Source organism: Scomber japonicus, chromosome 3, assembly GCF_027409825.1.
Source record: "Scomber japonicus isolate fScoJap1 chromosome 3, fScoJap1.pri, whole genome shotgun sequence".
Classification (NCBI taxonomy): Eukaryota; Metazoa; Chordata; class Actinopteri; order Scombriformes; family Scombridae; genus Scomber; species Scomber japonicus.
In genome coordinates, this window is record NC_070580.1 from 30,814,639 (window position 1) to 30,829,802 (window position 15,164).

Below are 15,164 nucleotides of genomic sequence, written 5' to 3' on the forward strand. Positions count from 1 at the left end.
GTGCGTCATCACCCCTGCTGGTTTGGAGGATACACTGAAGGCTGATGTTTTGTCACAATATTGGATAAATGTAAATGATTTAATGGAAATATATAGTACTGTGCAAAAGTCTTAAGCCACCACCATCATACAAACAGAAAATACAGGAACTATATACACAAAATTTAACATTAAAATTAAACTAAGCCTTTTGCACTGTACTGTATGGTAAGGTACTATCTAACAAACTTACTTACGCGCAATGTAATACACTCACTTATCTATTATCATATGCTTAAGCTTCCAAGATGGACAAGTGCAAGTCATCCGTTTGTCCCTACTTTTCTTGCTGTATTGAGGAAATATTCAAATTCATGCCACTGTTAAATTAATTAAAAACAGTGGCATTAGCCCAGCCTACACAAATTGAGACAAAATACTCTTAGAACACGTCTGTATGTTTTAACCCTGTATATATATATATATATATATATATATATATATATATATATATATATATATGTACTGTTTTGTCCTTGTATTATCTTATATTTCATTGATAGGACCTGCAGATTTGTCAGAAATAAAGTTTCGTATGTGGAATATAATGTGTATTGTATATTAATTCTTCTCTCTTATTTTATAATCTCACTGGAACTTGAGCATGAAGATGTCAAATCTCACCACCTTCAAATGTTGTCATCTGCTTGTGTTGCTAAAAGCTCTTTGAATCTCGAGGAGAAGCTTTCAACCTCTTCTCATGGCCTTCCTCAGCATGTCAAGCTTTGGGACAATCAAGTAAATTTGAGTTTTGTTTTCAAGAACAAACCTTCAAGCTCAATTAACAGAAAACCAATTTAAACAATATTTGATGAAATGTAACTGAAATAACACACTAAAACAAAGATTAAAAACTAAATTCAAAATATGCAATAATAGAATAAAAAACTAAATGAAATCTTTTTAATCTTATACTAAATTCCACATAACCTGTCGTCTGTATAGCTTGTATATTTCAGTCCAATAAAGAAACCCTACATACTCAGGTACTGTAGTGTAAGAAATGTGTTATATGCTTGAATTATTTCTTGGTAAACAACATTTTCTGTCGATGATTCCCTTCTGGTATCGAGGAAAAAGACCTCAGTGCTTTCACCTGCTGAGGTGATCCGCAGGAGCACAGGATTGAACATCCTGGTTTCACAACTGTATAATAGAAACCTGAGTGATCCCACATCGAGGTGGAGAGAAACGAAAGTAAACTAACAACAACAAATATGAGACAAAGACAGTGAACTGAAAAATTTAGATGATGACAGACTTTGTTAAAGAAATTAGTCGTCCAGAGTTTTTATTCTACACAAAATATTTTACATGTTTAACAAAATACAGACTGGATCAGAGAGCTTAAACATGCTAAACAATAAATTATCAACTGACTGACACTCTCCGGTCTCTCTGGTAGCCGATCTGTCCGTGAGCACGTTGTCGTCATCGCAGTTCAAATACGTGATCAATAATCAAGCAAAAATAACAGCATGGACAGCATGACACAGAGCTTCATGATGCAACAGCTCATCTGATCAGTCTATTGTCCTGACCTCTGACCTCTGACCTCTTCACCTCTTCACCTCCTCACCCCTTCCGCTGCTGCTCCTCGGGCATCATCACCATCACCTCCCCTTCCATCACCACCTTGTCCTTGACCGAGCATGTGACGGCGATGAAGGCGAACGACATCTTAATCTTACGGACTTCGGCTTCAGCGAGCACCTCTTCGCCGATGTAGAGCGGCGCCGGGAAGCGGATCTCCTGGTAGAGGAAGACGCAGCCGCGGCCGGGCATCTTGGTGCCGAGCACGGCGGAGATCAAACCGTTGATGAGGACGCCGTGGACGATGGGCGTCTCGAAGGAGGTGGTGCTGGCGTAGGTCGGGTCCAGGTGGAGGGGGTTGGTGTCGCCCGTCAGCTCGGCGAACAGCTCCACGTCGCGGGTGGAGAACGCTTTGGTGATGGAGGCGTGCTGGCCGACGTGCAGCAGGCGGCAGAGAGGAGCTGCTGCTGCGATGGAGGAGGAGCACAGCCGAGGTTTACTAAATACTTTACTCCATATGTAACTCATCCTGACGAAGACGACGCTCCGACTTCAGTCCAGCTGCAGCTCTCGACTGTTTCCTGTCAACGCGAGCAGGAACGGAGACACCTGAGGACGATACCAGAGAAATCTGTCAGCCTGAGCAGCATGGAAATGTTTTAATTGAATGTTATAGTTATTTAATTTAGGTAATTTATCTAATATTTAAATTCCACATTCATTTAGATTGAGGTTTTCTTCTTCTGTGGAGAACTACAGACTATCAGTACAGGAGTCGTTCAACAGGCCTGGAACTTTAAATTCGATTTGTAGCTCAGAGAAAATTGGCATATTAGATCAATTTCACTCGTCTGTGCCACTAAAGAAAAAATCATTTTGTACGAGCTGAAGTAAAATCTGCTGACCTGCAGCACTCTGAAGGCACAGGCCTGGTTCTGGTAGAAGCCCAGCAGAGTCAGGGAGCTCCACAGCTTCACTAAACCCCTGAAAAACAAAACACACACACACATACAGAAATTAAACATCTAGTTTATTTCAAATAGTTACCAGAAATGGTTCCTTTTAATCATAAGAAAGATACAGAAGAGACATTTCTTTGTTTTCTCACCTGCTGCTGACACGCAAAAAAGCAGTGAGAGTGTCTTCATCGTACTTCAACAGGTCGAAGGGCAACGCTGCTCCCACCTGGGAAAATATAAACATAGACATGAATAAAAAGACACTTCTGCTTTAGTTTTTTCAGTTTTTTAATCAATGTATTTTTCCATCATCTTGAAAATAGCACAAAAAAACAAAAAACATTATAGTCTCTGAAAGTTCAAGGTGATGTAAAAGATTTCATCCATCCGTAACCCCGAATAAGTCGGGTTTAGAGCTGCAACTAACCCTTTTTATTAATGATTAACATGTCAATTATATTCTATTATCTATAAACTCAAAAAAGTCAGAAATAGTAAAAAAAAAAAAAAAAGGCATGTTATAATTTTACAGTCAAAGGTGACTCTCTCAAACATCTCATTTCATCAAAAGCCCAAACCCTGAAAACATTCAGTTTAATATCATGTCTGACAAAGAAAAGCATAAAATCTTTTTAAGAAGCTGAACAAGCAAATTTCTGGCAATTACGACTTTATTAAAGTTAATTGTCTGTTAATTGACCAATTGATGAATTGTTGTAGCTCTAGTCTGGATAAAAATGTATTCAACAATTAATTAATTTATTAGAATAGTTGCCAATTAATTTGCTGCCGACCGAATTGTCAATAAGCTCTAAAATAAATGGACAAGAGCAGACATTTTTTCTGTTGATCAGTTGATTTGAACTCTAGTTTGACGTTTTCTGGAGGCTTCATTTAACAGTCCTCACAGCGTCAGAGTGGATCAAACTGTTTTCAGCTGTGGTGGAAATCGAACTCTCGACTCAGGTCTTGATATTGATCTCACCTCCCCGTACAGGCTCTTCAGGCCTGTGATGATGAACTGCTTCAGTTCAACTGCAGTCAGTCTAGTAGATTCATCCTCCAGCACACTACAAACACACACACACACACACACACACACACACACACACACACACACACACACACATTAAGGATAACTTAAACTTGATATTAAATTATTTCAACATAAAAAACATAATATCGATAGGAACACTTTTTAAAGATGATAAAAACATCACAGTGACTTACAGGCTGACTTTCATGTAGTTGTACGGTGAAGCGTTCTTCGACACGACCCGTTTGAAAACAGCAGGTTCGTCCTTCTTGTTGTCGGATTTCATTCTATTAAATCATCGGTGAATCAGATTCCCTCAGGTGACGAGCGGACGCTGACTTCAGAGTCACAAACAAACTGCTGACAGTAAAAAAAAGACAACAACTCAGTTAAAGATGATTTAATAATCCTACAACAAGAAGTGTGTGTGAGACATATTTTAGAGAAGTTGATCAAGGTTCATGCGATATCACAGATATATCAGTATTGGTGTTTATGCTGTCCAAGATATGCTGATATTTTTTTAAAGATATATAGGCCACATCATTTTATGTATATTTGATCCTTTTTCATAATTCTAGTTTAATATACATATTAAATTCCCAGTGAAGTTTACTGTTTCAGTACACTACTTATTCTTAAACTGTAAAATATCATGCCTCCATTAAATATCTTACATTCTGTATATATATATATATAAGACATTCATATCAGTATATCGATATTGGAATGTTGTATTTCCTAATATCGGTATTGGCATCAGCCCCAAAAGTCCAATATCAATCGGGCTCTAATGCTCTGTAACAAAAATCATTTCATAAACTGTGTAAGACAAAAGAATTAGCACAAGTGATATTCATTACAGACTCATCTCTTCTTACATTGCTTATTGCTAGTAATTTTTAAACAAATCTATTTTATTATATTAAATCCAAGCATAAATCCATTGCGCAAACAATCACATTTTATATGGATCGCTTATTGATAATGACATGTGCAATATGCTTCTAATATCTAAGACACTGGCCTGTCTCATTTAGCCACTATTATTATTGTTGTCCAGACACTATAAAATACGTGAATGAGCCACACTGCTGCAATAACACACACTAACCCTAACCTGCAACTCACTATAGCACATGAAGAGTACAAACTTTGCTGTAACGTAACATGCAAATTATGAACACCAGACTACAGCTAATAACTTACTGTTAAATGTCTAATACGCCTTTTATTTGAAGCCTAAACACGTATAAACTTCAATAAATCAAAATAAACTTCACACCTGCTGTTGGTGCAACCTGAAGCTAAAAACTAGCCAACAGAGAGGTCAAACTGTAGCTAAGTGAACTAGCTAACCTGAAGCTAGTCGCTGACACACTGACATTTAAACACAGCTAACAGATTAATGACATATCGCTTGTTATTGTTGTAATATTCAACAATAAGAGGAGTATTTTCAGTCTTTTACTCACCAGATGCAGCAGCGTGTTTACAAGCTGCACGCAATGTTCTGAGAGCTGTCGGCCATGGGAACTGCGCATGCGCGGTCATCTCAGGTTTTACAAAGAGGTGTAAAACAGTAAGATGGATCACTGTCACAAAATAGTCATGTTTGTTTAAGTATGAGGCTATATTCTATATGTAAATCTCAGGAACATCACATGCATATAATCTCAGGAATTTCTGCATGTTGCTCATTTATATATTGCAGATTTATTTACACAACGATCCGGTTTACTGCATATAGTGCACATTTCAGATGTCTATGAGTTGTTAACAGCTCCACCAAATAGTGATTTTTCCCTCTAAACTTCTCACATGGTTTCATTTCAATAAATGTTTAAAACAGATATCTTATAATTTGAATTAAAGAACCTCAGAAGTAATACTATAGTCATAATCTTAATTTTATAATCTCATAATTTGATTTAACACGTGTAATTTATTTTAGTCAAACTAAAGATTTCATCAAATTGTCTAATCCTGGTTGAAACGGGCTTCCATCCCTTTAAACATTTTTTAAACTGGATTCAAAAAGTACGAATGGTATGAATTAAGTCACTTTATTAATTATTATGATTAACTATTGGGAATTTGCACACAGACCACATCCTACGGTGAAGTGATACATCCTGAAAAAAAGATCTACTCTTTGACACTCTTGATAAAGCTGTGAGGATGTGTCGCCACCATGCGGTCTGTTGGTGCATTACAAATAAATACAGACAACCATCAACCATCAATTTCTCAATAGGTTTATTTTTGTTGTCCATAGACACTCTTTGTCTCAGTGCTAAACTTATTGCTTTAACTTTATCATTTAGGTTTATGAACCAACACACAAACAAATCACACATAAATCAAACAACACATTCGCCTTCAGTACATTCATCATTCTGAAATTCAACCTGAATGTGTGCTTATGAGGATTAAACACACAGACATCTGCCTTTATATGAAACAAGAGCACGAAATACAGTTTTTTTTCTGAAAGTGAAATGTGCAAAATCCTACAGAGGAATGTTTTTAAATAACATTTAAAACAGAGATTTAAAGCCTCCTGCGTGGTTCTGTGTAGGAATCAAACTGCTAAAAAGTTCAGGAATATTTGTCATACTTTTGTGCGTTCATGTGTATTTTTACACCGTCATAGAAAACTCTTAAAGTTAAGTATAAAAGAGTATCATCACCTTTATCATCACTGCTGTCAGTGTCATAACCTCATCATTTACATCATCATTAGCCTCCTCATGTTCATCATAACCTTCATCATCCACTGTGAAATGAGGAGTTTCTTTAGGAAAGTTTCTTAGCGTCTTTGCTGTTGACCTGCACAGACAGGAAGTCCACGATGAGATTGGCAGCTTTCCTTGGACGCTCCAACGCCACCGAGTGACCACATTGGTCCAAGATTGCCACCTGACAGCTTGGCAGCGCCGCCTGCAACACTGCTGCCCCCGAAACATCCAACACCTGAAGGAGCAGAGAGGTCGATCAGCAGCTGTTACGGCTCTGACTGTGGATTTATTGTATTCATCACATCATTAAACTCAGAGTGATGACTGTAAGGATTGAGGAATTTGATCGCACCATATTGATTGATACGTTATTGATCTCTCTAAGCTCTGGGTTGTAAATATTTAAAACAATTGTACAAGTTGATAAACTGATGGACGAGATGAACCAGGTACTCACACAAAGGTGGAAAGTTGAAAAAATACATCTACACAAGTACTGAACTTTAGAGCTGCAACTAATAATCATTTTCTATATCGATGAATCTGGTGAATATGTTCTTGATTAATTGATTAATTGAATGATCTATAAAAGATCAGAAACTTTTATCATAAAAGTTTAAAGACGCCATAAAATATTCATATTTAAAAAGCTGGAAGTAGAGAATTTTAGTTATATAATATAATATATATATAATAGTTTGGACATGCCTGATGCTGTAAAGTCTGGATCATATGTGAGTCTTTACCTGGTCTTCTTTCCCCCAGATGACCTGCAGGGGCGCTGTGATCAAATGCAGCTTTTCCTGCAGCGAGTGACGAGACTTCTCCCCGACGATCTCCATGAACACTGATTCACACACACACACACACACACACACACACACACACACACACACACACACACACACACACACACACACACACACACACACACACACACACACACACACACACACACATACACACACACAATAAAGCAATAAAGCACATTGCAAGCTTATGCAACTATTATTGAAGCAATGAAAGAAAATAACTGAAAAACAAGTTAAAACAACATTTGAAAGCTATATCTATCTGAAGACTGTACATTTTTAAAGATAAAAAGATTCTCAAATGTCTCAAATGGGAATTATGTGCATTATAATGGTTGAAATGGTAAATTTAGTATAATGGAAGAAGGTCAGAGGAAGTTCTGAGTTTGCATCAATTGCAATGAAAACAGACCAAAAAAAAAGAAGCTTCTTACTTAAATGTGATAATATATTCTTTGGGATACTAGAAATAATCTCCTGATTTTATGCAGGAGATCTTAATAAAGTTCCCAATTCTGCTATTTGAGAGTTTATTATTTAAAATAATGTAACATCACTACAGTAGTTGTAGTTTGGCTCCATTATCTTTATATTGAGAAGGACGTTATAGAGGAGAAAAGCAGTTTAAGTGACGGACTGACCTTCTTTGTAGAAAGGGTTGTTGGGGATCCTGTTGTCAAGGAGACCACGCATGAGCTGAAAACACACACACACACACACACACACACACACGTTCATGGGTATTCTTCATATACTGCAGCAGCACTGATATTACAATATGAGCATGGTTGTGAATCTGAATCTGGACGGTAGACCAGGTAACAGAGTCCTGTACCTGTCGGGGGAGGTTCAGAGGTGTGTGGCAGCAGAGTTTGAGCATGGCCTCCATCTCCTGATGAGTGCAGGGGATCAGAGGAATCGCCTCCTCCGGATTCTTCTCCAACTCCCTCAGACGGCTGATAAACTCGCTGTCTGTAGGATAATCCAGACCTGAAGGAGAGAGGGGAACAGGAGGAGGAGAGGAGAGGAGACAAAGAGAAGAGAAGATAGGAGGAGGAGAGAAGAGAAGGAGAGGAGAGGGGCGTCTATAATTCAGCATCCTGACAGAGTCTCAGGTCTCAGGGTTGATTCCTGGAGAGAAACACTGACGCTGTACGAGCAGCCGTCTGCTGAATTTACCTGCCGGACAGATCAAGGTGACGCTGCACAGGTAACCAGAGTAACAGGCGGCGTACACACCCGCAACGTTCCCACCCATCGATGTCCCAACCAGGTGGAAGGGTTGTTTATCCAGACCGATACTCTGCACAAACTGCACGGAGACACAGTAACATTATTATTAATAATATTATTGTTATTATTGTATTGTGTGAAAATGTCCTCAAGTGAAGGTCAGGAACATCATAATGTCCGTGCTATTTTTCAGTGCCTTGAAGTAGCATCAGCATCTGTGTCTAGTGGTTTTTTCATTTTTATTTATTATTAGTATTTTCACTGGTGGGATTCAAATACATAATAAAAGAAATAAAAGAAGAATAAAAGAAGAAAAAGAAAAATAAGATTTATTTTCTTATATCAAATAAAGTTGGCATTATAAAATAAAGTGTATAACAGAAAGCTTAAAGTAAAAGTTAAACTTAACTTAAACCATAAACTTAATTTCACATCTAATAACTTTATAACAAAACATCTCAACATATTAACCCTTTTCTCCGTGTGTTTCTCACTGACAGTCGGGTCTCTCCGTCAGAATGCACAGATTTGATTAGCTGATTAGTGTCACATGAGAAGATTGGCTATGCTCTTTGGTCTGTGAGTTTCCGAGGGCTGATCCACTTTTACTGTAATAGCTGGAGAAACTGCACCCGTCAAAATGAATACGCTCAGACAAAATGTAACAATCCTCAATATTTCATCAGTTAAAGGTCTGGTCTGGATAGGACAGTGCCTGGGTCTGCCTATTAGTGACTTCTGATCTGTAGTGTGTTACCTGCCTGCTGGATTCCCTCGTACTGACCTGGTGGATTCGGTTGACCTGGCCCTGAATGCTGTAGTCTTCGGCGCCGGTGCGACTCGTCCCCTCATGTCCTGGCATGTCCACACACACCAAATGCTGGTCCCTGGGAAGGTACTGGAACACAAAACAAACATACCCGAAACTCAAATGAACAAAAACTGAAATGAAAGTTACTACAGTTACTATGCAGTTATTTTAAAGGAGCAGTATGTAGGATTTAGTGGCATCTAGTGTGTAGAAGAACCTACGATGGCCCTGAAACTGTAGAAATATGGTGGGCACCCTGGAAGAAGACCCACTTTATGTAAATATAAAGGGCTCGTTACCATTAAAGAGTTTAATGTATTTTTATTGAAGCATTTTTTAAATCCTACTTTGGTAACTTCATTTTCTAATAAACCAAACACAGAACATATAAATCCTCAAGAACACATTAGAGAGTATAAAGAGCAGGAAAACCAGTCTCTGTGTAAAAGCATGAATGAAACAAAGCAAAAACAAAACACACACGAACACACACTAAAAGGAAGAAAAAGGAAAGAAAAGTGACAAATGACTCATGCAAAGACAGTATGCAAACTATAAGATATGCTGATTTTTAGTGTGCTCAATGCACAAAAGAGAAAGAAGAGCTGCTGAAACATGAAAGTTGTTAGTGCCATGAAAATACCTAAAAAAGAAATTCACAAAACAAAAAAATAAGTATTAAATCTTCTTAAAAGTAAATTTTTCCTTCACATTTGTTAAATTTAATTGGCAGTGATATTCCAAATGTGCAGTTTGATTGATTTCCTGTTAGTATGAAAGAGTTTTGATTTTTGTTTGTGTGTGTGTGTGTATGTGTGTGTGTGTGTGTGTGTGTGTGTGTATGTGTGTTACCTTGACAATGGGCAGCCACATGTCCTTGGTGGCGGAGAAACCGTGCAGAAGCAGAATTGATGGTGTGGCGCCCCCTGGTGTCCCACGGCTGGAATAACAGAAGCGGTAACTTCCATTCTGAGAGTAGCGGACCACCAACCCCAACCTGCGTCGCCAGTACCTGGAGGATCACAGCGGGATGACAAGGAGTTTTTTTTATTTGAATTGGTTTGCAATAACTATACTATCACCACCATCTTAGTTTAGTATATTATCATGCTAATACTTGCAAAGTAGCACAAAAAGTACAACTGAGGCTTACAGGAATATCATTAATATTGCAGGTATTTGTATCATAAAGTACTGGACACAATTAAAATTTGATCTCATGGTGGTGCTGTACAAATAGCCAGAGAATTGTCACCCTAACCTTAACCCGAACAATTAATCCTGAAGGGAGGCATGAACGAGAACGTGTAGAACAACTTAATGACAATCCATTAAATAAAGATATCAGCCTCTTGGTGGCGCTGGAGGTCGGGGGATCACCAACGCTCTTAGGCTTCATCCTCTGAGGACAATGCTGCATGTGTGTCTTGTTTTTTATCTGGTTGTCTTGTTTTTTTTTTATTGTTTTAAAAGTACAAATGGAATCTCATTATATGTTTAATATAATGACCATAAAGCATTCTGTTCTGTTCCATTCCATTCCATTCCATTCCATTCTATTCTATTCTATTCTATTCAATTCCATTCCATTCCATTCCATTCCATTCCATTTTATTCTATTCTATTCTATTCTATTCTATTCTATTCTATTCTATTCCATTCTATTCCATTCCATTCCATTCCATTCTATGCTATTCTATTCTATTCTATTCTATTCTATTCTATTCCATTCCATTCCATTCCATTCTATTCTATTCTATTCCATTCCATTCTATTCTATTCTGTTCTTGAATGTCTGCACCATTTCTGTACCAGTTCATCCTGTAGATGTTGAGATACTTCACAGAATAAGTAAAAATGTTAACCTGCTGCATGTGATCATTGCCCAGTAAGGCTTAAGTCCTGCAAGCAGCCCTAAATGCATTCAGCTAGATGTAAGAGGTAATGCAGCCAGGTGTGAAGCTGCCACAGCTGCATGTGCTTCCTCAAAAAGGAAACACTCCTTAGCCCCTTGTGTCAAGTATTGAACACAAACATAGTGTTGATTTAGCTATTCATAGAGCTCTAATAGTTGTCATATAATCATCAGTCAATGCGCCTGAACATAACTGAGATCTTTGACTCTTCTGCTTCAATTGAGGTTCTAAAATGTACTTGTTTTTTCCCCTTCTTTTTAAAAAATGGGTCAATACACAAGCGAGGCTTTAAATGAATGAGGCTTGTTTGTCTGTCCTGATGGTAGGAAAGGTCAAGAGGTCATTTGAATTTCATTAAAATCTAGTCAATGTTTGTTGAAACACTTTGTGACATGAGTGATAGTGAACTGATGATGAATAATTTCTGTCAAAAGTCATGTTTGGAAAAATTACATATCTATATTGAATAAGCAGATTCTGTGAATACCTGTTTAATTCCTCATAAAAGCTTGTGAGAGTCCAGTCCATGAAGATGATGGGAGTCTTTCATATACGGTTGAATTTTTTTAAATGGTCTTCTTCTAAGCATTTTCTGTAGTTCTTTAGTTCTCCCTGTTAGTCATGTTGGTTATTATTTTGACCTAATTTCAATTTCTGAGGTCATGTAATGAATCAACATTTCATAACGTAACATTTAATTCATGTAACAAAACTGCTGACAAAACTATTACATGACAGTGAATCAGCACTGTGTGTGTGTGTTTGTTTAAGTGTGTGTGTGTGTGTGTGTGTGTGTGTGTGTGTGTGTATTAATGACTATCAAAGGGTAGAGCATTTATTTCATTTATTTTATACTTTTATCTACTTGTAAGAATCTTTTGAAGACTTTGGCAACTGATCTACCAAATAATCTACGTTTTTAAAAACGTTTTTACAGCTTAAACAAAGTCCAGAAGGCAAGGTCATGCTCCTGCACAATAAAAGTGTGTGTTTAAGATATTACAGCCTGTAATTCACACCAGTCATGATTCAGCGTTTTATGAAAAACCACACAGTTTTAGTTTAATATGTTAAAAAAAAGAAAAAAATATATATATCATGGAAAAACATCTAACTACAGGCAGATCATCAATACTCATCTGTTACTCTGCTGCCCACAAGGGGCGATGTATTATCTTTGGTTTGTCTTGAGGTGGCGCTAGAGAAGAGACATTAAAGAGTCGTTCTCAGTATTTTTAAAGAAAATCTGGTCAGTAGTTGTTGAAGTTTGTTGCTCCGGACCTGAGAGACAAATTAACTGACTTCAGCATTTACATAATAATAATCTTCAAACATGCTTTTAAATAGTTGTTTGTCCAACAGAGGAAGTCGAGTAAAATAAATAACCACATTATTAACATGGTTTTCAGTGTGAGGATGTCTAGTTCTCCCATAATACAGTTAATGATTTCATGTTTTTTGCTTCTCAACATCATGATTAGACTCTCTACACATGAGCAGCAGCAGAATCGCTCTGCACCTACATGACTCAATGTTTTCCTAGAGAGCGAAGACAGTGAGCCTTGTGGCAGCACTGGGATATTAGACCTTCAATCAGTTTCAACTTTGACCTTGTTTGTCAGTGACCTCTGTGCGTGCAGCCAATTAGACGACCGTTGTCCATGATATAACCTGAGTGTCATGGAGGAAAAGTTCATTTTCTGTGATCCCAGAACTTTTAAACTGGGTGGAAACCTGAGGACAGATCCTGTTCACACTATGAGGACTACATGTAGAACAGAATGAATAAAATACAACTTTACTGAGCCCCTGGACTGAAGACTGTCTTTAGCTCAATTATTAAAGTGTGGAAATGCTGCCTGTGATACGCCTGATGAAGGTCTGAGTAACCGAAACATTACAGTAACTTAATAAAACAAACAACAGTACTTTGTGAGCTCATCAAAACAATAATGTGTCATAAAGGTGAGATTTAAGTGTTCAGACAGTATTATTTAGTCTTACATGAGGGAAGGCTTAAACAATGAGGACTAACTGGTTGGTTTGACAAATATACTTCTGGTTAACAACCTGACTGACCAGATTGTCTAATCTACTGCATGAGTAACTGTCCCAAACAGAGCTGGGTGATTACCTGATACCTGACGGTTTAAATATGTTGCTAAATGGGACTGCCCGAAATTACAAACATTTTGGAAAAATGTCAAAGATGAACTGGAAAAAATGTTGACAGTGGACCTTCCTATGGACTCTTTGTTATTTTTATTAGATGTGTTTCCTGATCACCTGTTTACCACAGAACAATGTTATATATTATAAAAATTGGATGAAGCCTGACCCTCCCATGATCACCCAGTGGTTACAGAAAGTAAAACATGTCTACATGATGGAATATATGACTGCCCCATTACAGCTAAAAGTACCTGTTTTTAGGAGAAGGTGGACCCCAGTTACTGACTATATGGCTTAGGACTCTTATACACTTATACTCTATTCATTTACTATTATTATTTAATTATTTATTTATCATTATTTTTTTATTATCTAAAATATACCTTTTTTAGAGTACAGAACTAGATAAGATATGTGCTATACCTTTTACAGTGCTATCTCTGTGACAGATGAGACCCAATCTCAAGATGTTTTTTTTTTTGGGGGGGGGGGGGGGGGGGGGTTGTATTCCTTTGTGATATTAATTGCCTGTTACTGTGCATTTAAGGCAATAAAGTAAAAAAAAATGTTGCTAATGTAAACCTTTATTACATTCTGCCCTTGCACACAGCTCAAACTACTCAACACGTGTCTTACAAACAAACAAAAAATCAGTAGACATAGGTCATTTTGAAAAGCTTCGATGTTTGTTACAACTTGTTAAGAAACCGTGTTGCAAGTTCCTCTTCTGAAGGACAAAATAAACACAACCCACAGAGCTGAGCTTCACTACAAACACACACATAACTGTCACAATACTCCTTAGACACCAGTACAGCATTTGTTTGTGTTTTTACCAGTTGTAGGCCTTGAGTAGAGCTCCGGGGTAGAACAGGTAGGAGGTGACGAAGGCGAGGACAGGGACCACCAGGATACTTCCTGCCAGCATGATCATTTTAGCCACACCTTGCTCCATCGCAGCACACTTTAAAAATAATAAAAAAGCACAAACAAACATCATCATTTGCTCTCAGTTCAGTTTCTGAATTGTGAATGCTGACTCTGTGTCTCATCAGCCCTGCAGCTGTGGGCATCGGAGCTGTGCGGAGTTGATTACGTCCTAAAAAACAGTCAGCGATTATAATTTCATAAATGATGTGTGATGTGTTTTAATGAATTAGTATGAGTGGTTCAGATGACCCATTGAAATCATACTTAGATGTTTTGGGGGCATTTGCTTGTTTGCTGAGTCAGATGAGAAGGTGAAAATCAAATTTAAATCTGTGTGTTGGGTACAGAGACGCTGATTAGCCTAGATTAGCACAATACTCAGTCAACTCCTTTTCGTGCCCAGATTCCCTCTAAGCAGCTAAATGAAGGCTTACATTTCAAAAGTAACTTTAAAGGGGCCGTATGATACTTTTTGTGGTTTTATATACTTGTTTTGTCATTCATACAGGTTATCATGTCAGATATCTATGCTAAATGATGTAGAAATGTTCCCGGGAAGTCAAACGTTTTTTTCTACCTTGCAGACGAGCCAACATTAGCATCAGAATTCAGCTCGAACATGTATGAGTGTATTTAAGAAGCTGACATTTTGAGTAAAGAACAAGAAAAAGTGGTGAAATCCTAGAATTATAGTTTGTTGGCGTAGCTTCCTGAGAGGCTGGGGGGGGGTCTTAAAGAGACAGGAGTTAAAACGGCCTGTTTGTGACAGAGGCTGAACTGAGGGGCTACATAAAAAGGAAGATTAAGATACATTTTAAGAGTTTTATGAACTGTTAATCATGCAAACATTTTCCAGTAGAGCTTCAAAATATAAATATAGACCTGCAAATGTAAATGATACTTCCCCTTAAATGTTAACGTTGGGGTTATTCACAGTGTGCTACAGAATTGAACATTTTAACAGAAAACCTGTGTGGGATTC

At 37.6% G+C, this 15,164-nt stretch overlaps 2 protein-coding genes across 4 annotated transcripts in view; both read right to left on the reverse strand.

Annotated features, from left to right (window-relative positions):
* Window positions 1-1,315: 1,315 nt before the first annotated feature.
* rpp14 (ribonuclease P/MRP 14 subunit) lies at window positions 1,316-5,082 on the reverse strand. 3 transcript variants are annotated; one of them, XM_053316286.1, is made up of 6 exons: window positions 5,043-5,082; window positions 3,762-3,924; window positions 3,517-3,601; window positions 2,681-2,757; window positions 2,478-2,556; window positions 1,982-2,181 (listed from the first exon to the last, which is right to left on the reverse strand). In XM_053316286.1, exons 2-6 carry the CDS (start codon window positions 3,851-3,853, stop codon window positions 2,125-2,127), a joined length of 390 nt encoding a protein of 129 aa, XP_053172261.1. In that variant the 5' UTR covers window positions 3,854-3,924; window positions 5,043-5,082; the 3' UTR covers window positions 1,982-2,124. The 3 variants fall into 3 exon arrangements, with proteins under 3 accessions (XP_053172259.1, XP_053172261.1, XP_053172260.1); XM_053316285.1 differs by having other exon boundaries at window positions 3,762-3,927; XM_053316284.1 differs by lacking the exons at window positions 2,681-2,757; window positions 3,517-3,601; window positions 3,762-3,924; window positions 5,043-5,082 and having other exon boundaries at window positions 1,316-2,181; window positions 2,478-2,555.
* A 727-nt stretch (window positions 5,083-5,809) lies between these two features.
* The window catches only part of LOC128355899 (monoacylglycerol lipase abhd6-A-like), a 10,761-nt gene continuing 1,406 nt past the window's right edge, over window positions 5,810-15,164 (reverse strand). Inside the window, exons 2-9 of the mRNA XM_053316283.1 lie at window positions 14,089-14,216; window positions 10,017-10,176; window positions 9,138-9,251; window positions 8,300-8,432; window positions 7,956-8,110; window positions 7,762-7,816; window positions 7,055-7,155; window positions 5,810-6,543 (exon numbers count right to left, since the gene is read on the reverse strand). Of these exons, the coding sequence (XP_053172258.1) occupies window positions 6,367-6,543; window positions 7,055-7,155; window positions 7,762-7,816; window positions 7,956-8,110; window positions 8,300-8,432; window positions 9,138-9,251; window positions 10,017-10,176; window positions 14,089-14,207 (1,014 nt within the window). The 5' untranslated portion in view covers window positions 14,208-14,216 and the 3' untranslated portion in view covers window positions 5,810-6,366. The remainder of the gene's footprint in view (window positions 6,544-7,054; window positions 7,156-7,761; window positions 7,817-7,955; window positions 8,111-8,299; window positions 8,433-9,137; window positions 9,252-10,016; window positions 10,177-14,088; window positions 14,217-15,164) is intronic.

Coding starts and splice junctions, on each gene's coding strand:
- rpp14 (XM_053316284.1), bottom strand. CDS start 2,100: ATGAGTTACATATGGAGTAAAGTATTTAGTAAACCTCGGCTGTGCTCC.